At 41.2% G+C, this 24,163-nt stretch overlaps 1 protein-coding gene across 1 annotated transcript in view; it reads left to right on the top strand.

Annotated features, from left to right (window-relative positions):
* The window catches only part of pcdh15b (protocadherin-related 15b), a 247,267-nt gene that overhangs the window by 97,645 nt on the left and 125,459 nt on the right, over positions 1–24,163 (top strand). Inside the window, exons 12-17 of the mRNA XM_088323283.1 lie at positions 4,939–5,051; positions 8,622–8,828; positions 15,369–15,503; positions 20,515–20,664; positions 20,742–20,833; positions 21,119–21,220. Coding sequence (XP_088179409.1) covers positions 4,939–5,051; positions 8,622–8,828; positions 15,369–15,503; positions 20,515–20,664; positions 20,742–20,833; positions 21,119–21,220 — 799 coding nt within the window. The remainder of the gene's footprint in view (positions 1–4,938; positions 5,052–8,621; positions 8,829–15,368; positions 15,504–20,514; positions 20,665–20,741; positions 20,834–21,118; positions 21,221–24,163) is intronic.

Genomic DNA, 24,163 nt, shown 5'->3' with positions numbered 1-24,163 from the left:
TTCTAAATGCGATATTTTGAAGTCAAGGTCGAAGTAGAACGAAGTTGTGTAGAGTTTTTCGAGAACCGGCTTCTTCGGCTCGGCTCACTAAAAGGAACCGGCTCTTTCGGGTCCCAAACGTCTCTCCAGGTTGTTTTTGCTTCTTTAATCTCTACACGACCAAATATTATGTAAAATTGTGCACCAAATGACTTAAAGGAAAGGGGGGAAATAGAACAAAAAAGAAAAAAAATACTGAAATGAAAAAGTAGTGAAAACCTGAGAAAAAAAGAAACAAAAGGAAGAGAAAAAAGAAAGAAAAATTCAGAAATAAGCCAGAAAAAAAGAAAAGAAAAAGAAACAAAGGACAAAAAGGAACAGAGAACAATAAGAAAAAAGTAACAGCTAGGAAAAAATAAACACCATTTTTTTAAAGGAATTAAAAACAAATTGAAAAAAAAACGGGGAAAAAGAAGAAAAAGTTTGTGTTACATTCAAATAATTTCCAATGATACCAAGTCAATCTTGTTGCCAACATTGTACTTCCACTAAAAGATATGATTAAATACAGTTGTGTATCGTGCAACCGACTCAATAAGCCCCCAAAAATGTAAGTATTATGCGACAAAAGATATCAGGAAAAAAAGAAATGGATATCTTGTGAAAGAATTGTAAGAACAAACGACGTTTGTAGGCAATAGTACATGAGTCAATTCATTCAAAAGAGAAAAATAATTTTGCATTTCCGGAAACTCAGCAAAATGTAACGTGATGTCAAGTTTTGGACATGTTTATCATGATTTAGTTGCCACACTTGGGATTGCCGTTGCTCACTGTTGTTTCAAGCGTTGCTCACCGACTTTGTGTGAACGCTCAGTCTCCTGGAAAGTTACAGGGAACATTGCTAATGAGGACGCTTTTTTTTTGTAATGCTAGACTGCTCTTGTATTTCCTTTTTTATAATATTAATAATAATAATTTCCTTTGTATTGTCATTCTTTGTAACAATGTACACAGAACGAAATGTCGATACACCTGACCCGTTGTAGCGAGCCGATGCAGCCGCAGCCAACAGAGGGCGCCGCCATTTTACCAATGTTATAAGTCTTAGGTATGACTCGGCCGATGCGCGAACCAGCGACCTCCCAGTCTCAAAGCGGGCGCCCTACCATCTAGGCTATGGGCAGGTAGATCCTTTTGACTTGGACATTTTGTAAGTTAGCGATAGCTCACATGCTAAAAAATTGCCAACACCCCTGGTTTAACTGTTCCTCCTCGTCTGACCTATAAATTCAATTGTCCAATTTCCATTGACATTTCCAATGAATGTCCCTGTTGTCCATGACAGTCCATAATATCGATCGTTAACTTCTCAGGAGACGCATTAATAAGTCCTAAATGTCGTTTCTATTAGCGTTTGATGCAATCGGAGCGATTACGAATTGAGAAGTTTCTTTGTGGAGGACGGAATGCAGTCGATTTCTCGGAGAAAATGTTAAAACGCGACCGGAGTCACCGCGGGAAAATGAGAGCAGGCGGTTGTTTTCATCCGAACCACGAAATACTTTCATCATTTCCTCCTTACGGGTGTCAGTTGACTAAATTCAAAAACTATTTTTACTGGCGTATTATTTCAGAACAGCAAAAGACAGATATTTCTCCAGGAACCCGAAACCTCGCTGATGAAAAATGTGTCAATCTTCACAATCTTTGAGTTATTCATTGTTAAAAAAATACAATAATTAAAAAAAATGCTATTTGTTTTACCCCCAAAATGTATTTTTTTTCCTTTGCTCTTTTGGCCCTGAGCTCTTGTCAATAGTTAACCGGAGATAATGGATCCTAGCCCGGACAAAGCAGTTCATTTCAGGCAGGCCACAATGGCAGGGTTCCGCGGCTGGAGTTGGAAAAATAATGTTCTCTAAAGGCCCCAGCTAGCAGAAGAAGTCGACCGGGGATAATTGATCTTGGCTGCACAGGCACTATTCATTTAAGGCAGAAAGAACGAGACGCCAAAATGTCTTCTATCGGCTTCAGCTCTCAGCAATTTTTGACTGGGGATAATGGATCCTGGCTCAAACAAAGCTGTTTATTTCAGGCTAGCCACAATGGCACGGTTCTGCAGCTTAAACCGAAATAATAAGGTTTTCTAGTGGCTCTAGCTCGAGAAGTATTCGACTGGTGATAATTGATCTTGTCTCTACAAGCGCTATTCACTTTAGGCAGCAAGAACAAACAGTCAAAAACGTCTTTTATCAGATTCAGCTCTCAGCGATTGTCAACTGGAGATAATGGCTCCTGGCCCAAACAAAGTAGTTCATTCCAGGTGGGCCACAATGGAACGGTTCTGTGGCTCAAACTGAAAAAAAATGACAATTATAGAGAAATCAGGAGAAAGAAGCAGAAAGAGAAAGAGACAGAGATAGAAAGAGAGAGAAACATGAGAAAGAGAGAGAAACATGAGAAAGAGAGAGAAAGAGAGAAACATGAGAAAGAGAGAGAAACATGAGAAAGAGAGAGAAACAGCAAAACACAACACCATTCCCTTGTAGACTTTTCCTTTATTTTTAGGGTCATCCTTTTGTAGGTGAACCCCACAGAATCGCCCTCTATTTGCCACCATCCATCATCCCATCAACTCAAACAATATTCCCAGTGCCCGCTGAAGCAAAGCAACCCTAGAACATGATCCTGCCACTACCATGTTTGACAGTGGAGGTTGATTTGCAGTGTTACCCTTAACCCAACGGAACGCTTTGCATTCAGCTCCAATAAATCGATTTTGGACTCGTAGAGACCAGAGCAACTTTGTTTCTTCCATGTTGCTTCTTTCAAACACTGTTTGCACTTTTTTGTGGTATTCTTTCAGAAATAGCTTCCTTTGTGCCACTCTTCCATCGAGGATAGATTTGTGCAGAGAACGACTAATAGTTGTCGAATGCATAGTTTGTCCCACCTCTGCTGTGTATGCCTGTGGGTCTTCCAATGCTCATGGGCCGCTTGGTTGCTTCTCTGATTAGTTTTCTCCTTGTTTGGGCCAAAGGTTCAGAGGGACAGCTAAGTCTTGGTAGGTTTTAGTGGTTCTTTGCTCCCTCTGTTTTGACATTTTAGCTTGCACAGGGCTGTCTTCATGTATTTCTTTCCTGCTTTGAACTTTTCCACAACTTCATCCCGAATCTGAATCTGGTGTCTTCTTTGGCCTTCCTAAGGCTGTCATAAAGCTTCATAATGTCTGCTTAGGTGCATTTAAAGGTTTAATGACACACAATTGCACTAGGCTTGTCATTGTTGGTCATTTAGGTCAACAGTGGATCATTCATCAGGGATCATGGGGCCAGTATTTCCGTAACACCTACTTTTTAGATTTTTACGTTATAATTATAGCATAAAATGTTGAAATAATTAGATTCCGCTTCACACATGTATCTCGCTGTGATGATTACCGATGTGATGAACCTGTGCAGGACTCTGATTGGCTCCCTGTCACTATTTGAACCCACATCTATCTGTCACCTGTTGTCAGTCCGTCTGCGAACCTCAGTTTACTTTAGGCAAGCTTTTTCGACGCTGACTCACTCTTGTTTTTGCTCCCGTCTGTTCCTCGGCTTCGACACGTTTTTTGATCTTGACCACGTCTACTCTCCTCTCCTGGCTTTCGACTCGGTGCTGATTCCGACCACCTTTTTTTGCTCCCCTGTCCCGGCTACTGACCCGTTTTTTCCGTTCCCGACACCGCCGTCGCTCGCCACGGAGGTGCCACTTCCGCGTTCAGAGCGACCTGCTTCCCAGCCATCACCGGATCGTGGGTGCAATCCTTTCCTTTCGTCCCAATAAAACAGAGAAATGTAACGCAAGTGGGTCCTATGTCCGTTCTGGTCCTGACACTCCCATGTTGCCATGTTTTAGTTGGAAGCCTAAAATGTGGTAATACGACAAAATGTCCCGGGGGGAATGGGGAATGTTAATACTCGTGCTAGGCACTGTCACTGAGAACGAAACGGACATAGTACACTGTCGCCTTGCCAACAAAGCTTTTGCTGTCTCTCAGAAGACGGCGTCCCTAATTAGGAAGCAGTGGAATAAATAAAAGCCGTAAAGGTGCCACACGCTGGTCAAAAGCGATTGCGCACGTGTGATTTTTTTTTGCTGCCTGCGTTTGATTTCCCTGCAGAGCAATGCAGCACTCCAAAGTACCGCATACGTCTTAAGAGCGCCCCACCTGTGGAGAACTGCATTAACCATTCATCTATCTCCTCCTTGCTTTCTTTCCCACTATACTTCTCCGCATAAAGACACTCGTTTATTGATTTTTTTCACTGTTTACTGATTTTTACTGCCTTGGTCTACATCAGGAATGGTTCTTTTCACAGGTTCGTATTTTCGGGGAATAAATCGCTGTGTTTTTTCATAGTTTGGCCGGGGGTGCGACTTATATTCTGGTGCATCTCCATCCGTCCATCCATTATCTGCACCGCTTATCCTCAGTAGGGTCGCGGGGGTCCTGGAGCCCATCTCAGCTATCTTCGGGCAGTGGGCATGGGACACCCTGAACTGGTTGCCAGCTAGTCGCAGGGCACCCAGGGACAGACTATTTGCTCGCTCATTCACACCTAGAGAGAATTTGGACCAATTAACCTGACATGCATGTTTTTGGAATGTGGGAGGAAACCCACGCAAGCACAGGGAGAACATGCAAACTCCACACAGGAGGTTCGGTCTCATGACCTCACAACTGTGCCGCACACGCGCTAACCACTGCGCCGCTGTGTTGCCCCATTATTAGATAATTGAGTTTTAATTTTGTATCACATGTTATTTTCACGGTAAACCGCAAGAGGGCGCCTATGCCTCTGTTGATCGTTTTAACCCTGCCGAAAAATGTTCGCCCCCCTGCGTGAAACGTGTTGGATTTTACCAAATAATAGTTTTGGTCTACATAGTTTTGTTCCCTTCTTACAGGTAAACCAGAAACCTACTTAGAATATTTCAGCTTGAACAGAACCACTGCGGAACTCTTGTTGCTGAAGCCCATTGACAGAGAACAGTACCACACATTTGATTTGGTCGTAAAGGTAAGTGTCTTCTTTTTCCACATGCAGGCAGGTTTTTGTCTAGTGAGGCACAGTCAGATTTCAAAATAAATCAACCTACATCGTCATTTGAGCGGCGAAGCAAGAAAGCCATATATCAGTGTCTGAAAGTCATGACAATATTTACCGGACACAATAAGATGACTAATCACAAAAAATATTAAGAATTGATAATCAGAATATATAACAGAACTACGCTTCAAAATTCAGTTTATTATAAATCTACTTATAATATTCATTGCATGTATATGACATGGCTGTTTTCCATCTGCCATCAGTATGTACCCGTATTTACTCATCTTCATTCATGCAATGTTTGTTGCAAGCCACGTGAACTCCTCTTTCCACGATGCTTTTAATGTACGTTTACATTTTGTAGCGTCATACAATTTGTTAGCTTCTTTTGAATCTTTCTTCTGGGGCTGAGGTTTTGGCTTGATTCCTAACCACTTCTCCATTTTTCTTGTGTTCTCTGTGCATCTACTTTGGATAATGATATGCAATTGCACGACCTTATAACGCTCGGTAGAGTCCACAAGCACAAAGTTAATCGATACAGGCTTCTGATTGGCTGCCGAGTATGCAAATTGCCAAACGAATCAAAATTTTGTCGGCCACTGGGGCGGAGACGTTTTGTAAGTAGTACGCCCGACGTAAAAGATGCACGCCCCGGGCATCCAAGCAGACGTTTTTTCAGAAACTGCATATATGAACTATAGCATAGAAAAAAAATGTTTTATTGTCTTAAAAATACTGGACAACTTACTTGCTGTTAGCTTACTAACACTATCCAAATAAATCAATTGTTCGCGGCTGAAGTGTGGACCAAATGAGAATCCTTGCTCTCTTTATCGCCCTCTGTCGTGAGGCAAGAGAATTCCGTGCCTCAATCAGCATCTGCGCATACTTCGCACAGTGATACTTGATAATATATTGCGTGAAAATTCAGTGATTTTGAAAAAGGTAAATCCAAAACTGGTGACTATACAAAAAAAATAACTTCAATCCATCCATTATCTGCACCGCTTATCGTCAGTAGGGTCGCGGGGGTGCTGGGGCCCATCCCAGCTATCTTCGGGCAGTGGGCAGGGGACACCCTCAACTGGTTGCCAGCCAATCGCAGGGCACACAGGGACAGACAACTCGCTCGCTCATTCACACCGAGGGACAATTTGGACCGGCCAATTAACCTGACATGCATGTTTTTGGAATGTGGGAGGAACCGGAGTGCCCGGAGGAAACCCATGCAACCCACGGGAAGAACATGCAAACTCCACACAGGTAGCTGGATTTGAACCCATGACTTCACAACTAACCACTGCCCCAGAAAATAACAAATATAAACAATTTATTTCTATTTAATATATTTTTAATTTTATATTTTAATGACTGCATGTTCCTGAGCCTCAATAAAGCACTGACAATTTGAAACAAAAAATTAAAGTTAGATTTCTGCTCATTATTCTAATAAAGCCAATTAAACTTGAACGTGAAATATTGTTTCTCTCTGCCACTATCTGCTGGCTTACGATCATGATCAGAGTTTGCTTGACCTCAAGTACAAAAAAGACTTTAAAGCCTGTTGGCGCCTATAAGTCCCAGGCCCAACATACAACACACACATATAAAGCATAGATTTTCCCACCTCAATGCTCATGGGCCTCTTGGTCGCTTCCCTAATTAGTTTTCTCCTCATATATATATATATATATATATATATATATATATGTGAGCAAATCAAATTTGAATTTAAACCTGGCCTTGTTTCTGTTTTGTTTCACGCAAACAAAAGGTACTAAAGTTTGGACTCCTTTTCTGCCACTTTTGGGTTTGCATCTCATGTTAAAACAGTTAAAAGCAAATCTAAGCCAATCTTGGACTCCTTTTTGGTTTGTTCTATGTAAAAATCACATACATTAGGTTTGACAAATCCTGGTGGTATTATTTTAATACCTCGGCATGACTTAAGAACAACCATATTTGCTATAGGCATTGAAAACCAGCAGAAAGATAACAAGACTGGGGGAAAAATCCTTTGATTAAATAAGTGACAAAAATAATGACAACACATGCTAGAAATAATAAGCCGCAATTAATTTTTGCACAGCGTGAATTGTACAACGGCATAGTCGCCTTGAGGCCAATATTTATCGAACAAAGTGTTATCATAAAACATCAATGTAGCATGCGGTCGATGGTGTACAATTATTTCTCATCCATATTGCAACGTGGCTTCCAACAACACAATCCCGATCCAAGGTTTTAATTATCATGCAGCACCCCGTCGCGGGCAAACCGATGCTGGCAGAAGAAATCTTTTACTTATTTCATGCAGCAGATTAAAAAAAAACATTGTTACGGGGCTTAGCGAAGTACGGTGTGTTATTGAGTCTCAGACAGCAATACAGGAAGCATCATGACAGCATTATGAAGACCGAAGAACACACCAGGCAGGTCAGGGATAAAGTTATGAAGAAGGAATGGAATACAATACATTTTGCAACATCTACACATCTCCCGTAACACTCTGCAAGCTAAAACATCAAAACGGAGAGAGCATAAAACCACTGCAAAACTACCAAGACCTGGCTCCAGCTCTACACTACAGAACAAGGGATAACTAATCAGAGAAGCAACCAAGAGATGCCTTACTACACTGGATGACCGGAAGGCATACACAGCTGAGGTGGGACAATATGCATAAGACATCCATTAGTCATACACTGCATACATCCACTCTTTTTGGAATAGTGCCAAGTAGAAAGCTCTTTCTGAAAGAAGCCACATGGGAGAGACATATAACTTGTGGTAAAAAGTGTGAAAAAAGACCAAAAGTAACATTTTTGGGTTGAATGCAAAGCGTTTGGAATCAGAGTGACACTGCAAATCAATCTGAAACTCCACTGTCAAGCATGGTAGTGGCAGCATCATGCTCTGGAATTGCACTTCTTCAGTAGGGACCGCGAAGATTGCTAGACAGAATCTGTTGGGGTTTGTAACAGACCTGAGAATGGGGCGCAGGCTCACCTTCCAAAAGGACAACAACCTAAAACATAAAGCAAAATCTACAATGGAAAGGTTTAAATTTTACAATATACGGTGTCAGAATGACCAAACTAAAGCTCAGTCCTTAATCCAATTGAGCTTTTGTGGAAATATCTGAATAATACTGTATTCAAATGCTCACTATCAAAGCTCAAGTTACTTGAGCTGTTTTGTGAAATGAAATGAAATGTAAGGAAAAATGGGCAAAACATTCTGTTTCAAGATTTGCAAAACCTTTAAAGACATACCCAAAAAGACTTAGCTGTGATTGCAGCAAAATATCAATGTATTAATACAAAGGTGGCCAATACTTTTGCAAAGCTTACTTTTTAATGTGATATGTCAGCTGGCTATAAAACGTTGAATACGTTTTGGACATGTTGTGGATTCCGAGTTTTTTATTTTTATCTTAGAAGCCTGAAATACGGCAATATGTCAACAAGTCCTTGGGGGGACACTACTCCTGCTATGCACCGTATATCATCTCGTTCCCGTCTGTGATCGTAGGCAGAGCAGGACAACGGCCACCCGCTGCCGGCTTTCGCCAACCTGCAGATTGAAGTACTGGACGAGAACAACCGGGCGCCGTACTTCGCGGAGAACGCGTATCACGGCTTCGTGGCGGAGGGTTCGCCGGTGGGAACCACCGTGGCCAGCCGGGCCAGCCTGTCGGAGCCTTTGGCCGTGGTGGCCTTGGATAACGATGTGGAGGAGGTGAGTTGTGAAGCATCGGGGCGTGTGATTCACCAGAGGCCATGAATGGATGATCTCGGGCTTATCAGATAAGAGGCAAAGGAATATTTCGAGGAGGGATCATTAGAGTAGAGTAGCACTGCTAAACCAAAGGCTATTTTAATCAGCGGTGTGCAGTCAGGGGAGGCAAGGGAGGCATGGCCTCACCTGTCATCATTGAATTAGAAAATCATATGATACGATATGGTTATATTTATTCAGTTCTTTCTCATTGAATTCACAATATTCTTTTTCAAAATTACTTAAAAAAAACAGTTTTGCGCCTTTGACCGTCATATTAGAGGTAGGATCTTAAGCCCGAGCCCCATTAGGCCCCACAAGGCTAAAATGTCAATCATTATGTCCGGGTTTGGGCTGGGCTCGACTTCCCTCTCGCTGACTTTTTCAAAACAATGATCCACTTGTCATTGTTCTTTGTTTTTGTGTCTCGCAGTGAAGGATGGAGTCAAGTCCCCCTTTCGCGCAGTGGGGGACGCTTGGACATTGCGAGAGGGGACTGAACCACTGCGTGACACAAAAAAAAGAAACAAAGAACAATGACGAATGGATCATTTTTTTAACAAAAAAATCAGAGGCCCTCGCGAATAAAATCTGAAAATTTGCGTTTCCCTCTAGCATTATGTCACATATTACCGTGCTGAGAATCTGCAGATCCAGACTGAGGCACGCCATTCCCTTGCCTCATGGCAGAGGGCGATACTGATACCAAGGTTTCTGATTGGGCGCACTCTTCAGCCCTAAAATATTGAATTCGTAACAGTATAAGCAAGCTAACAGCGAGTCAAGAGGATTATCTATTGATACTTTTGTTTGAAAGAACCAGCACTTAGATTTCATTTTTTAGTCAAGGTACCACAATAAAACCAGTTTATTTCATAGTACAGTCCATATATTGTTTTCTTGCTCTGTCGATGAAATGACGAGAAATAATGGTTATTTTATTTGTAAATCTGACCGTGCCTCGCCAGACTCCATGATTTCAATGGGAAAATAAATCAAATAGTCGATTCAAAGCACAAACACAATTCGAGCGCTAACAATCAACCGGTTTAAAAAAAAAAAAAAAAACGTCACTCTGTGGGACAGTCCCCTCTATCAGAATTTACACCCTCGAGCGTGAAATATGATTTAGTTCTCCGGACGGTCTGTGTTATTAGTTTCTCGGAAAGAGTGAAAAATGATGATGGAGAAGTCACTCTCTACGCACGGTTTGTTGAATTATTCTATTTATTGTTTATTTTCTCGGTGACGGCCAATGAGATGCCTGTAGGTACCATTTGAGTTCATTCTCTTTTTCTTTTGAGTGCTTTAAGGTGTCCTTAAAAAGTTGAAAGTTAAATATTTTCTCCGTTAAGAATGTGTTAACAATACCCTACTGAGTTCGAAGAGCCCTTATGCTTTATTTTCTATTACGTCTATCTGCTTTCATTTTACTTTTACCAGGCCTGCTTAGAGTGGAACAAACCCCCAAAGAGATGAAAAAGAAGAGTTCATTTGAGCTCAAAAACATGATAGCAGCCCTAAGTTTTAAATTTGTCAAGAGAGCGAGAGAAAGGGAGATATGAGAAAGGGAGATATGAGAGAGGGAGTATGAGAGAGGGGGATTTGAGAGAGGGGGATATGAGAAAGGGAGAGAGGGATATATGAGAAAGGGAGAGAGAGAGAGAGAGTGAGCGAGAGAAAGGGAGATATGGGAAAGGAAGAAATGAGAGAGGGAGATATGAGAGAGGGAGAGAGGGAGATATGAGAAAGGGCGAGAGAGAGGGAAAGAGAGAGAAACCTGAAAAAGAGAGCAACAGAGAGTGACATTTGTGAGTGAGATTTATGAGAGACAGAGGCATGAGAGAGAGAGAGAGAGAGAGAGAGAGAGAGAGGTTAAGAGAGAGAGGGAAATTAAGAGAGACTGAGGCATATGAGAGAGACAGAGAGAAAGCGGAATGAGTGAGACAGAGAGAGAAACATGAGAAAGAGAGCGACAGAGAGTGACATTTTCATGAGATTTATGAGAGAGAAAGAGGCATGAGAGATAGAGATTGAGAGAGAGACAGAGAGAGAAAGAGGAATGAGTGAGACAGAGAGAAACATGAGAAAGAGAGAGAGAAACATGAGAAAGAGAGCGACAGAGAGGATATGACATTTAACATGCACTGTGCCGTATTCGTTGGACTATAAGCCTCACCTTAAAACCAAAGATTCGCTAGGAAATTGCAATCGTTTAACCAAGTGTTTTTCACAGTCCAGATTGTTAAACTTAAAGGGACAGCGTGTATCAGTCGACCACTTTACATTGCTGCATGGTTCAGTGCAACCGAAAACGAGTCATAGAAAGCATCAGGAAGAATACAAACCACAGAGACTTTAAGTGATCCAAATGCATTATTTGACTTCTCTCTTTTTTGAGTATCTGTAGCAGCAAGATGGCGGACAATTATGTCAGCTCATTTTATGGTACATAAAAGCTGATTCTTCTTACCTAGAAGTTCCAGAAGTACCCCGATGACTTCTGAATGATCCAATGTTTACCTAAATGACTAACACCACAAACATAGTGCAACTGTGTGTCAATGAAGCTTCGTTTTGTTAGGAAATAAATATTAAAATGTACTGTTTACCAAATTGTTCGAATTAGTTATGATTCCATTAACCAAACACAACCTACATTCACTAACAATGTGCGCTTGTTTTTTGATGGGAAAATGAACAAGAGACCGGCATTTCCACACGGAGGCGGATCTAATTTCTTGAATAATTTAACTAAGTAAACTCCATCAAATATGGCCAAATTAGCCGAATTAGTGTCGCTTGAGTCTCTGTCAAGCCTCCTCTCTCAATCTTCTGCTTCTTCCCCGGGCCCACGTTTTTTCCGCTAGCTGGCTCCTCCCATGGACGTGCCAGGAAAGCCCCCACGTGGGGTCCACCATCTCGGAGAAGAGCGTCCTGATGTCTGGAAAAACTCATAACAGCAGAGCGTTTATCAAAATAACTTCTCGACAGTGCCTGCCGTCCTGCGTCAGAGTCCTGTTATCAACAGAACTAAACAAAACATTCCGCATTCGGATCAGCGTGACCTGTCATTGAACTCAGCCTACTCGGTGAAAGTCTTCATTGAACTCGATAAATGTAACTTGTATTTAATCGTATAAAATCCTTTATAATAAAATGTATAAAATCCTTCAGTTTAAATGCACCTGTACAAAAAAACGTTATAAAGCATTATGACAGCATCAATGCAGGAATTGGATACAAGACGATTTCATATTTACACATCTCCCGCAGAATTGTGCAAGCAATAATATCAAAATGGAGAGGCTTCGAACTACTGCAAAAACCACCTACACCTGGCTGTCTCTCTAAACTTTTAGCCCAATCAAGGAGAAAACTAATCAGAGATGCAACCAAAAGGGCCATGGTCACATTACCTGAAGGCATACACCACTATGGTTGGGTGATATGTTCATAAGACTACTATTAGACATATTCCACATATTTTCTCCCTTTCTGGAAGAATGTCAAGAAAAAAAAAACCTTTCTGTAAGAATACCTTAAAATAGACCAGTTTGGCATTTTTAAGAAGACACATGGAAGGACACAATAAGGTGCACTCGTCAGATGAGCCCAAAGTGAACTCTTTGGGCAAAATGCCTAGTTAATACTGCAGATTACTCTGAAACCACGATCTCCACTGTCAAACATGGTGGTGGTAGCATCATGCTCTTGGGTTGCTTTTCCTCAGCAGCAATGCTTTTACAAGGCACTGCTTTAGATTGATGAAAACTAATAACGAAATAAAAAACTATATAGAAAACATTTTACTCAATTGGATGATGTATTAAGAAATCGTTTTGCATGAATTAATCCCCAGATGTGGAGGCGTACAAGAAATCGTGGTGCACTCCTCCCGTCTTTTCCTCCCTTTTCCTCTGGAATCGTGTTTCCCGAGTGTTTGTTGATTCCTCTCCCCGATGCGACTTCAAACGCATCACGAGTGCCTTTCACACGTGGGATGAAATGTATTCTGCCTTGACATCATTAGCACTGATTTGCTAGATTTTCCTAATACGGGGGTGTCAAAGATGAGGCCCGCAGGCTGGATTAAAACACTTTGTGGGCCTGTTTGGCGCTAAGAGAAGCACAAGAGGAAAACAAATGAGCTGCAGTTTGAAATAAGTCCACTTGATGTTGCCAAATCCAGGCGTCACTCGCAACTGGATCTGTATTTCTTTCTCTCTTTCATTCTTTCTTTCACTCTTTCATTCGCTCTTTCTTTCTCTTTTATTCTTTTCTTTCATTCTTTCATTTGTTTTTTCATCTTCTCTGTCTTTCTCACTCTTTCTCTGTCAGTCTCTCTCTCTCTGTGTGTCTTTTTCTTCAACTCTTCTTTCTCCTCCTCTCTCTTAGTCTCCATTTTTCTCTCTATCTCTTCATTTCTTTCCTTCTCTCGCTCTTGCTCTTTGTCTGTCTTTCTGTTTTTTCTGTCTTTCTCATTCTCTCTTCCTTTTTTTACTCTAACACCCTTTATTTGCTTTCTCCCCTTATATCTTTCTCTGCATCTCTGTCTCTCTCACTCTTTCTCTGTCAGTCTTTCTCTCTGTGCTTCTGTCTTTTTCTTCAACTCTTCTTTCTCCTCTTCTCTTAGTCTCCCTTTTTCTTTCTTTCTCTTTTTTTTTCCTTCTCTCTCTGTCTCTTGCTCTTGCTCTTTTTCTGTCTTTCTTATTCTCTCTTCCTTTTACTTTAACACCCTCTATTTGCTTTCTCTCCCTTATATCTTTCTCTGTATCTCAGTCTCTCTCACTCTTTCTCTGTCAGTCTCTCTCAATGTGTTTCTCTGTCTTTTTCTTCAACTCTTCTTTCTCCTCTTCTCCTACTCTCCCTTTTTCCTCTTTCTCTTCCTTTCTTTCCTTCTCTCTGTCTCTTGCTCTTTGTCTGTCTTTCTCTTTTTTTCTGTCTTTCTCATTCTGTCTTCCTTTTTCTTTTTCTTTAACACCCTTTATTTGCTTTCTACCCCTTATATCTTTCTCTGTCTCTGCGTCTCTCTCTGTCTCTCTCTGTCTCTGTGTCTCTCTCCGTCTATCTGTCTGTCTGCCTGTCTGTCTGTCTGTTTCACCTACTAGTTTGTCCCAATCCAAATCGTTGTGCAGATCATCTGTTTTGGATTGCTTGTTGCCACTGATATAGGAGGGCCGTTGATAATGGCCATGCCTTTTAAGCGTGCACGCTTATTTATGACTCAATATTCACAACAGCTACATTGACAAAACTGCCACACACCTCCGGCCTGCTGAAATTGCTTTATCTTGGATGAAAGCACACAAACACACACGCACTATTGCAGGGGTGTCAAACCTGGACTAGTAGATTAAAGAGATAGAGAAATCAAAAGAAAAGAAATAGAAAGAGAGGGAGAAAGAGAGAGGGGGAGGAAAAAGAAAGGAAAGCAGTGGGAGAAAGAAAGTGTTGTGGGATGGATAAAGAAAGACAGAAAAAAACAGGGAAAAAGAAAGAAAGAAAGAAAAACAGGGAAATGGAGAAAGAATAAAGACAAACGGGGAAAAAGAGAAAGAAATAGAAAGATATACTGAAAGAGGGATAAAAAATAGAAAGCGAGAAAGAAATAGTTTGAGAGAAAGAAACAGAAAAATAAAGAGACAGAAAAACTGAGACATAGAAAAATAAAAAGTGAGAGAAAAAATAAGAGGGAGATGTAAAAATGAGAAAAAGAGAACAGATATATGGAAAGGATGGATAGATAAAAAGAAAAAGATGAAAATGGAGAAATAAAAATAGAACGTGAGAGGGAGAAAGAGTGGAAGTGAAATTGGAAAGACAGATAGACAGAAAGTAAGAGACAGAAAGAAATACAAGAGGGAGGGAGGAAAAAAGTGAAACAATAAAAGAGCAATAACTAGAAAATGAGAACCAGAGAGATTAACTGAGAGAGTGATAGAAAAAGAGAGAAAAGAAAAGATAGAGACAAAAGAAAAAAAAGGAACAGTGATATAAAAACAGAAAGAGGGAAATAAAAAATAGAAAGACAGAGAAATAAGACGAGAGAGAGAAAAAAAGAGAAAAAAGATGTCAGGACCCGAACGGCAACAGGACCCACTCGCGTAAGTTTTATTGAACGAACGAGGAAGGGGTGTGCCCACGATCCGGTGTTCGCTCTTGTACTCTGCTTGTGATCCGAACACGGAAGTGGATCTTCCGTAGCGAGCGATGGCGGTGTCACGGGCTGAAAACTGGTCGGTAGCCGGGACCGGGAGAGCAAGACGTGGTCGGGGTCGGAAACGAGTCATAAGCCGGGTACGTGAGAGCAGACACGGTCGGAATAAAAAACGGATTGTGATTCGAGACGGGAGAGGAGACGTGATTGAGATCAAAACAGGTCGTAGCCGGAGACAAACAGGAGCAAAAAACGGGACAGGCGTGAGTCAGGGTCGAAAAAGGGCTTGCCGTGTAAAAACAGAGATTCTTGGCCTAACGATCGCCTGTCCGTCAAACCAGGCCAAGGACCCTCAGCTGCTGCTCTCCTTGGACAGCTACGCTAACGTCTTCGCCGTGACCGACAGCGGCATCTCCAGATACCTGACCCTGGTGCGGCCGTTGGATCGAGAAGATCAGGACTCCTACACCTTCACGGTGAGTCCGAGTGATGTTCCTAAATGATTTAGGATTTTTGGTGCGGAATTTGTATCTTGTACTCACTCGATGCCAGATGTTTCTCTCAAATGGCCATTTTGACCCATTTTTGAAGGCCTATAGATCATTCAGTTTGGTAGCTCTTGGACCTATCAGAAGAAAGATTCAACCCTCCTCTTTCATTAGAAAAAAAATAAGTTTCTAGCTTTTACCATAGTTTAGTAAACAACAGTTAAGCAAGTTTCTTAAAAATACTAGTTTACTACAAGATTACTTCTGGGTAAAACAGATTTTTGCGAAAGGATGCATTTCAAGCAGGACCTTCACTTGGGTGTTTTGTGATACCTCCAATATCTAAACAATTCTTTCTACAAACACAAGTCATGTTTATTTCTGACGCCCTTAATCACAAACAGTCTCAAAAGGGTTGTACAGACTACCGACTTTTATGACACCATCCCCTGATCTAAAACCTACATGAGGTCAAGGAAAACTCAAAAACCTCAAGTCAAGTCAAATCCTGTTAATTTTTTGGCCCTTATTTACAAGGAGTCTCAAAGGGCTGCGCAGACTATTGTGAACTACAGACTATTATGACACTATCCCCTGATCTAAAACCTACATGAGGGCAAGGAAAAAGTCAAAAACCTCAACATGAGGAAAATGAAGAAACCTTGAAAACACCGAACAAGAGGATGACCAGGCTGCAACGGATGTTGCAACAACAAATAATACACAGATATTGTCAACGTGAAATATAGGTCATTCATAAGCTATAGAATAGAAGTGTGTTTTAAGCCTAGATTCAAACAATTCCACGAATGGAGAACGCTCTCTGCATACTTCTTCTTGGCTCTTGGGATCACGAGTAGACCAGCATTTTCAGAGCGAGGGCTCCCGAACGGAACATAGGGGGAAGTTAAATCTGAAAGATTAGAGGGAGCAAGTCCATGCATGATTTTGTATACTACCAACAGAACCTTCTGTGTTTTGGCCTTCTCCGTCAGAATCCCGTTATCATAAGAACTAAACTAAACATTCGCATTCGGAACGGCGTGACCAGTCATTGAAATTAAGCCTTCTCTGTGAAAATTCTTCATTGCATTCAATAAATGTAACTTGTATAAAATCGTATAAAATATAAAATCCTTCACCTGCGAACCTGAGCATTTTTGATGCGCGCCTTTTCGCTTTGATGCATTTAACCACAACTCTCTTCTTTTTTCTTTGATCAGGAGTAGCCAATGGGATCCCGTAAATTTTCAATTTACAATCACTAACATTTCATCTCTCACATGAACACACAACATGACAACAACTAGCAGCTACGACAGCTTTCTTTTCCTCTGTTTCCTGACCAGTATTGTTTTGCCACCAGGCTAACCCTTCCCCACGGAAAACTTCACAATATTTGCAAACCAATGAAAGGGTCTTTACTCAGTTAAAGTAAATGTACAGAACTGATATTAGAATATAACATCGATATTTCGATATCGTGTTAAATCGGCGACTTCCTGCCCCGGAATGGTCAAGGCACAATCCACGCCGTCTTCTTTTGTTGTGTCTGTCAGCCTCCTCCCGGCTTTTCGCTCTTATTGGCGAGCAATCTCGTTTAGCCGTGTCTTTTCCGACGGGGGCACGTCCAGGCCGCCCCGCCGCCGCGTAATATAGAGCCCGACTGGAAGCCAGCCGATCTCCGGTCACGGCGTTTTGCGCGTTCCTGAAATTGCATCTGATGCCTCGTCCTTGAGAGTCCATGTAGATATTCGAGGGAGATTTAGCGAGGAATAGCTATTGATTGGACGGGGGAGTACGGCGCAGTAATCAGGAGCCGCGTCTCCGAAGGTGGATGAAATACCGAGGGAGGAGATGTTAGGTCTGCTGGGTGACTTTCATTCCAGCAAGTCCATCAGGCTTTCAAACAATGAACCCAGCCAGTAGATTAAACATACACGCAGTTGCTCATTTTTATTGGAGTTGGATGTCAGACAGCCGATATCGTTGGAATGATCATAATCTTATGGAAATCAGGCTACTATCGAGTCGTACAGTGCCGTGAAAAAGTAGATCCTTCCCTCCATAATTCTGTTTTTTTTTCTGCATATTTATAACTCACTACGGTTTCAGATCATCAAACCAATTTCAGTATCACACAGAGACAACCCCAAAAAAAATACAAAATGCAGTTTGTAAGGTAGGCTTAGGGTACTTCCCCAAAAGTGTGTATCTCTAAACCAGATGGTATCACGTTTGTTTCAAATATTGGTACCGCCCAAAGGGGCATTTCTTTCTTTCTCTGTCTTTGTTCTGCCTGAATAAAGGCAGTTTGGTGGGGGTAGGGCCCCCCAGAGTTAGGAGCGCGGCCAAGGAGATGGACGTAATTTCCTCCTCTTCTGGCCCCTACCCCTCTCCAACTGCCAGTTGTAACAAGTCGAATGCCTGGTGTATCTTTTTTAGCGTTAGCAACTTGCAAATAGCTCCCCCACATGTAAGAGGTCGATTTAGACCCCACAGGTTTTGCAACGATTCCTCTCACAAAAATGTAAACCTACCTGGCCCTATGTGAAAACATAATTCCCCCCTTCTTAAATCACCTATAACTGTGTCCAACCGCAGTTTTGGAAAACCAGAGTTCAATTCCACAGGCAACACCTCAAATCATTTGATTGTTGAATCAAGAAATGACTTACATTAGATCTGTTGGACAAAGTGAAGTAGACTACGAAATCTCAACACACAAACTAAAGAAATTCCACAAGAAATCATAAAAAGTGATTGCCATCTATTAGTCCAGAAAAGTTCAAAAAGCCATATAGGGCTCCAGCGAACCACTGTCAGAGCCATTATCAAAATAGATAGATAAATAGATGGATAGATACTTGATTCATCCTCGTAGGGAAATTCACACCTCCAGCAGTATCCTTGTGTTGAAAATAAAATCATAATAAAATAAAAGAAATAGAATGTGTCATAATAGTCTGTAATAATAGTTTGCAATAGTCTTTGATCTGTGCAGCCCTTTGAGACTCTACATAAATACCCAATATAATGTGTTGATATAAAGTATTTAAATAGTGCTGCATAAAATACACGCTGTAATAAAAATAGGGTAGTATGCAAATCTGGGGGGTGGGGTTTCATGTGGTCTTTTACTCCCCCGGGTGGAGTTTAAGAGCCTCGTGGCATGAGGAAGAAATGATCTCCTCAGTCTGTCCGTGGTACAAGACTGTGACAGCAGTCTGTCGCTGAAGCTGCTCTTCCGTTTGGAGATGAGAAATGGAGAACAGTGGCAAACTTTCCCAGTAGTGTTCGACCGACTAAGATTATTCCAAGAGTGTGACGACGGCTCATCCAGGAGGTTACAAAGAACCTCGAAAAACATCCAAGGAACTACCTCGCTGGCCTCAGTTAAGGTCTTTTTTTCATGATTTCAAGAAAGACATTAGCGGAAATAGAGTTCCCACTGTCACAACAGAACACAGTCGTCTCATATTTGCCAAAAAGCATCTTGATTATCCTCAAGACTTTGGAGGAAGTGCTCGGTAAAATGTGAAACTCTGGAAGCCTTTCTCAATTCATCGCTTGCGTCTTAACCCCGAAAAAAACAAAATTCTAATCATCTGTCCAGCAATTTTCTGACTTGTTCTCAAATACTGCTCTGAACCTTGATAAATGTAATAGCATCCGGAGTGACTCGGTCAAAAATGTAGGTGTCACATTTGACCCAAATCTGTCGTTTCATTTACACGTTAAGATTACTTCTAGAAAAGCTTTTTCCCATTTTTGCAACGTTCCAAAGCTTCAAGCTATGCCAACCTAGTCTGAAATTGAGATTATAATCCGTGCGTTTGTTACTTCCTGTCTCAATTTGTGAAATGTAATTACTCTCTGGTCTCCTGACCCTAACCCTGTGAGTTAAAGATTTTTAAGGTTCTGATGATAACATACAAAAGTTTACATGGACTTATCCTTTATTTAAATGCACAAGGAATTGGTTTGGTTGTACTTGTCAGCTGTGTGACTATCAAGGGACAGATCACTAAAACATTAGAAATCACAGAACACCTTCCCCCGCATGTCAAGTCAAGTTATGTTTATTTGTGACGTCTTTAATCACAGGGCTGTACAGACTATTGCGACACCATCCCCTGTTCTAAAACCTACTTGAGGGCAAGGAAAAACTCAAAAACCTCAACATGAGGAAAATGAAAAAACCTTGAGAAGGGACCGCACATGAGGTCATCCTCCTTCCAGGATGACCAGGCTCCAACAGATGTAGCCATAACAAATAATACACAGATATAGTCATCAGGAAATCTTGGTTATTCATATGCTATAGAGTAGAAGTGTGTTTTAAGTCTAGATTCAAACAATTCTACTAAGGTTGTAGATCGAATCTCAGGGGGCAGAGCATTCCACAGCACCGGGGCCCGAAAAGGGAATGGTCTCAAACCTGCAGATTTCTTCTTGGCTCTTGGGATCACTAGTAGACCAGTGTTTTCAGGCTTCAGACAGGAACATAGTGGGAAATTAAATCTGAAATATATGAGGGGAGCAAGTCCATGCATGAGTTTGTCTACTACCAATAGAACCTTGAAATCACATCTTAATTATTATATTATTATTATTATTGTATTATTATAGTATTCATGCCTATGCTCGCTTTGCACAATGCTGGCTATTTTTGCACTACCGCATATTGCACTAATACGATCCCAAAACTGTATGTAACATCTTGCATGCCCACAACAATGTAAATATTGTGTGAATTATAACCTTTATCTTCTTTGTTTTCTTTTATCCTCACTGTTAAATGTGAAACTGGAGTGCCACGTCCAATTTCGTTGTCACAATATGTTCAACCCATTTTGTAACAATGACAATAAAGGTATATTCTATTCTATTCTATTAAGCTAACAGGGAGCCAATGCAGATGATCTAATATCGGGGTCATGTAAATCCCTCAGAACTTCAAATGTTACTGTTTTCTCTGTGTGTTTTTTTTCTACAGTTGCAAGCGTCCGACGGAGTCCAACAGAGTACCCCGGTAACCGTGACGATAACCGTGCTGGATGCAAACGATAACACGCCAACGTTTGCAAACGTGTCCTATAATGTGCACCTGTACACCGACATGAAGCCCGGAGAAACAGTGCTGCAGGTAGGTGCCGTGCATCCACACTGATCTGAGTTTTCTTTGTTTTGGTAGTAATGTGTGGGGTCTTTCGGGTGGGGTAGCTTTCAGCTGTGGACCAGGATGAGGGTCCCAACGGAAAGGTGACCTATCGGATTTTAGCAGGGGATCAGGGCCAGTTTCGTATTGGAAACAGGTAAGCTAGGTTTTATTCCACTTATTTATATTTTAATATTAATTCTGATGTAGATGATGATGCTATTATTGATCATTCAAAAGAGAAAAATAATTTTGCATTGCCGGAAACTCAGCAAAATGTCACTTGATGTCAAGTTTTGGACATGTTTGATAATGAATTATCTTGCCACACTTGGGATTATGGTTGCTCACTGTCGCTTCAAGCGTTGCTCACCGACTTTGTGTAAACGCTCAGACCCGTGACAAATTATCTGACTTTATGTCCTGAAAATGTTCCCGCCAGCACTGGAATCCTTACCGTAGCCCCGGCAACGGTGCTCTCCGTGGGCCGAAGTTACGCCTTGACAGTGGAAGCCATGGATAACGGAGACGAACCTCACAAAAGGTAAAAGAAACAAAAACCGCGCCTCTATTTTTCATTCAAATACCGTTTTTTTTTTTGTTGTTGCTCTTGCTCCACACTTTCGAGTGCAACCTTTCTGTTTTGCGACTGAACCTATTCCACTTTCCCCCCGCGCCGTCATGAATTATAGATGTGTTATGGAAAATAGGGAGAAAAGCTTTTTTGGCGGCCTCTCAGACGTGCGAAGGGAAAAAGACGAAATGAAACGGAAACTCGACGGATGGTAATGAGAGGGAGACACACTACTAGTTAGCTTCTCTTTTAGGGCGGCGGAGGAAATGCGCTGTGAAAACGGGAACGTTTGACACGGAGGAGAAATGCGGACCCGCCTTACGCATGAGGGTTGTTTTTTGTTCCGTTTCATTCGGAAGGACACGCATGAAACTTTAGAGAACAGTTATGTGGGGGTGAGGTTTATGTCAGATTTACAGATAAATGGACCGACATCTGTCCATTATTTTATTGGCAGAGCAAGAAAGCAATATAAAGTACCTCTACTTACAAATTGAATTCGTTCTGGGAGTATCTTCGTAAACTAAAAACTTCGTAAGTTGAGACTCATTTTGAATGAAAATGGGCTAATCCGTTCCAAGCCTCGCAAAACTACAGTACAGACGGTCCCCTACGGACAATCGTTCGGAAGTAGAATTTCTTCGTAAGTTGCTTCAGTGCTGTATTTTGTATTTTTAAGGTTTATATAAGTATGTTTAATCTCTATTGTTTTGAAATGAAAAATAAACATCTCATAATTAATATGCTCTATAAAGATACATGAAGTGAAGTTTAACTTACTTTTGGAAGATGGGCTTCAAGAGTTAAGGGACTTCCTCGACCGTGGTAGAAAGTGGCCGAAAAAAGCGTTCCAACCATTTTCTCAACCGCATCAAGCTTTCTTATTCCACTTTCGTTTTAAATGAAATGGCTCATCTCTTCTTGACACTTTACACCATCCGTATTGACTGGATGCACGAGATATTTAACTTTGAAAATGTCAAAGATCTTGGCGCGCTGGAGATACGGTATAGTATCTTTACACATGAACTGGGACTGTGACAGGAAGAGGAAGCCGGTGGAGTCTGGGTGAGCTTTCACACCGGTAAGGATGGAAAGAAGCACTACAGTACTGTCCTGTACTCCGAAAAAGGTGCTCACAATACAAACAGCAGTGTCCGTAATTTTTTTGACATCCCGTAAAGAAATGTTCGTAGGTACCATTGTTTGTAACGAACTAGCCAAGTAGAAGAAAAGAGGACGAGCTATCGATCAGCTCCTTTTTTTGAATGGACCAGTGACGCTTGACCATATCATGCCTCTTTGGGTGTGGTATCAGATATCTAGTACCACCAGTATTGGATGACGGTGTTTGAAGTTACTGAACTTGTCAAAAAGACAGAGAAGTGAGAAATTTGCGTATTCTTCTGTACATGAGAATGCCCCTCCAATCGACATAATTACGCACCATGAGAATATTATTTTATCAATACATTGCCTTGGATGTTTGAATTACATAAAAACAATTCAATTCAATAAGATTTGTATTAAAAATGTTCATAATATAACGTGAAATCGCAAATTGTGAAGTTAAATGAGAAAGAACTTTAAAATTGAATTAATATAACCATATTTTTTAAATTGAGTATTTCCATGATGACAGATGTGAAGAAGTCTCACCGCCCTCCCCTGAATGCGCGTCACTGTCAAAGAAGCTGTTTAATAAACCCCAAAATATGACAATACACCGCATTTTATTTCTTAAATCAAGTATACAGTGGGACCTCGCTACTTCGCGGTTCCACGTTTGCGGGTTCAGAGCTTCGCGGGTCTAAAAAAATGAAAATAAAAAAATAAAATAATAATTAAAAAAAAAAAAAAAAATATATATATATATATATATATATATATATTTATTTTTTTAAGCATTTTTGAAGGGGCGTCGCTACTTGGCGGATTTTTACTTTTCGCGGGTGGTTTTGGTCCCCATTATACAAAATCATATCGACCATGGCAAAATAACTCAAAAATAATTTAAGAAAAAAAAAAAAAAAAAGCATTTTTAAAGGGGCATCGCTACTTTGCAGATTTTCACTTTTCGCGGGTGGTTATGGTCCCCATTAACCGCGATAACCGAGGGATTACTGTAGTCCTTGGGGGATTTGCCAAGGCCTCCTATTACTATGTCACAAGTCGTAGTCATTGAGGGTGGAAAATGATGAAATGTCCTTTTGCGGTCGTATAGGTTTTCCAAATTCAAAGACCAGCCTGCACATGAGCAAACCCGTCCTCTGCGCCGCAGCAGAGAGTTTCTTTCCGGCGCTCTTTTTTTCGCCGCAACCGAGACTTCACGAGCGGCGTGCGGAGCGGCGTCGAGCCGAGCCGACGCGCTTTGATGCTCGCTGACCTTCTTTCTCCTTGTTCTCTCTGCGTTCTCTTCTGGGGGTGAATCATCTGATACGCTAGCGCGGCATCCGGAGGATGCGAACAATAGCTAGTATCAAAATAGGTACCAAAGCACAACGCCGGCGAATCAAGCGACGCCGCTTGTTTGCCGACTCCCGGAACACGAGCTGAACGCTTTGTCATTCAAAACTAAAGTTAACAAGAAAACTGACGGGCAAACAACTCTCGGTATGATGCAATATTTTTTTCGACTCGACTGAAAAGCGCAAGAACAGGTAGGGAACTGCAATTCCGCCGTTTTTAGAATGGTATCTGTATCAATAGCACTTTTGAATGACTTGTCTTCATTGTTATTGATTAAAACGTAGTGAACAGATTTTGCAAAGAGGTCAGACATGGCTATCTATCTATCTATATCTATCTATATCTATCTATCTATCTCTAATATATCTATCTCTCTCTAATATATCTATCTCTCTCTAATATATCTATCTCTCTCTAATATCTCTATCTCTCTTTATCTCTCTC

The sequence above is a fragment of the Urocampus carinirostris genome, chromosome 19 (genome assembly GCF_059441175.1).
Source record: "Urocampus carinirostris isolate Australia breed hairy pipefish chromosome 19, RoL_Ucar_1.0, whole genome shotgun sequence".
Taxonomy (NCBI): domain Eukaryota; kingdom Metazoa; phylum Chordata; class Actinopteri; order Syngnathiformes; family Syngnathidae; genus Urocampus; species Urocampus carinirostris.
The sequence above is the reverse complement of the archived record's forward strand: the minus strand, read 5'-3'. Positions and strand labels throughout refer to the sequence as shown.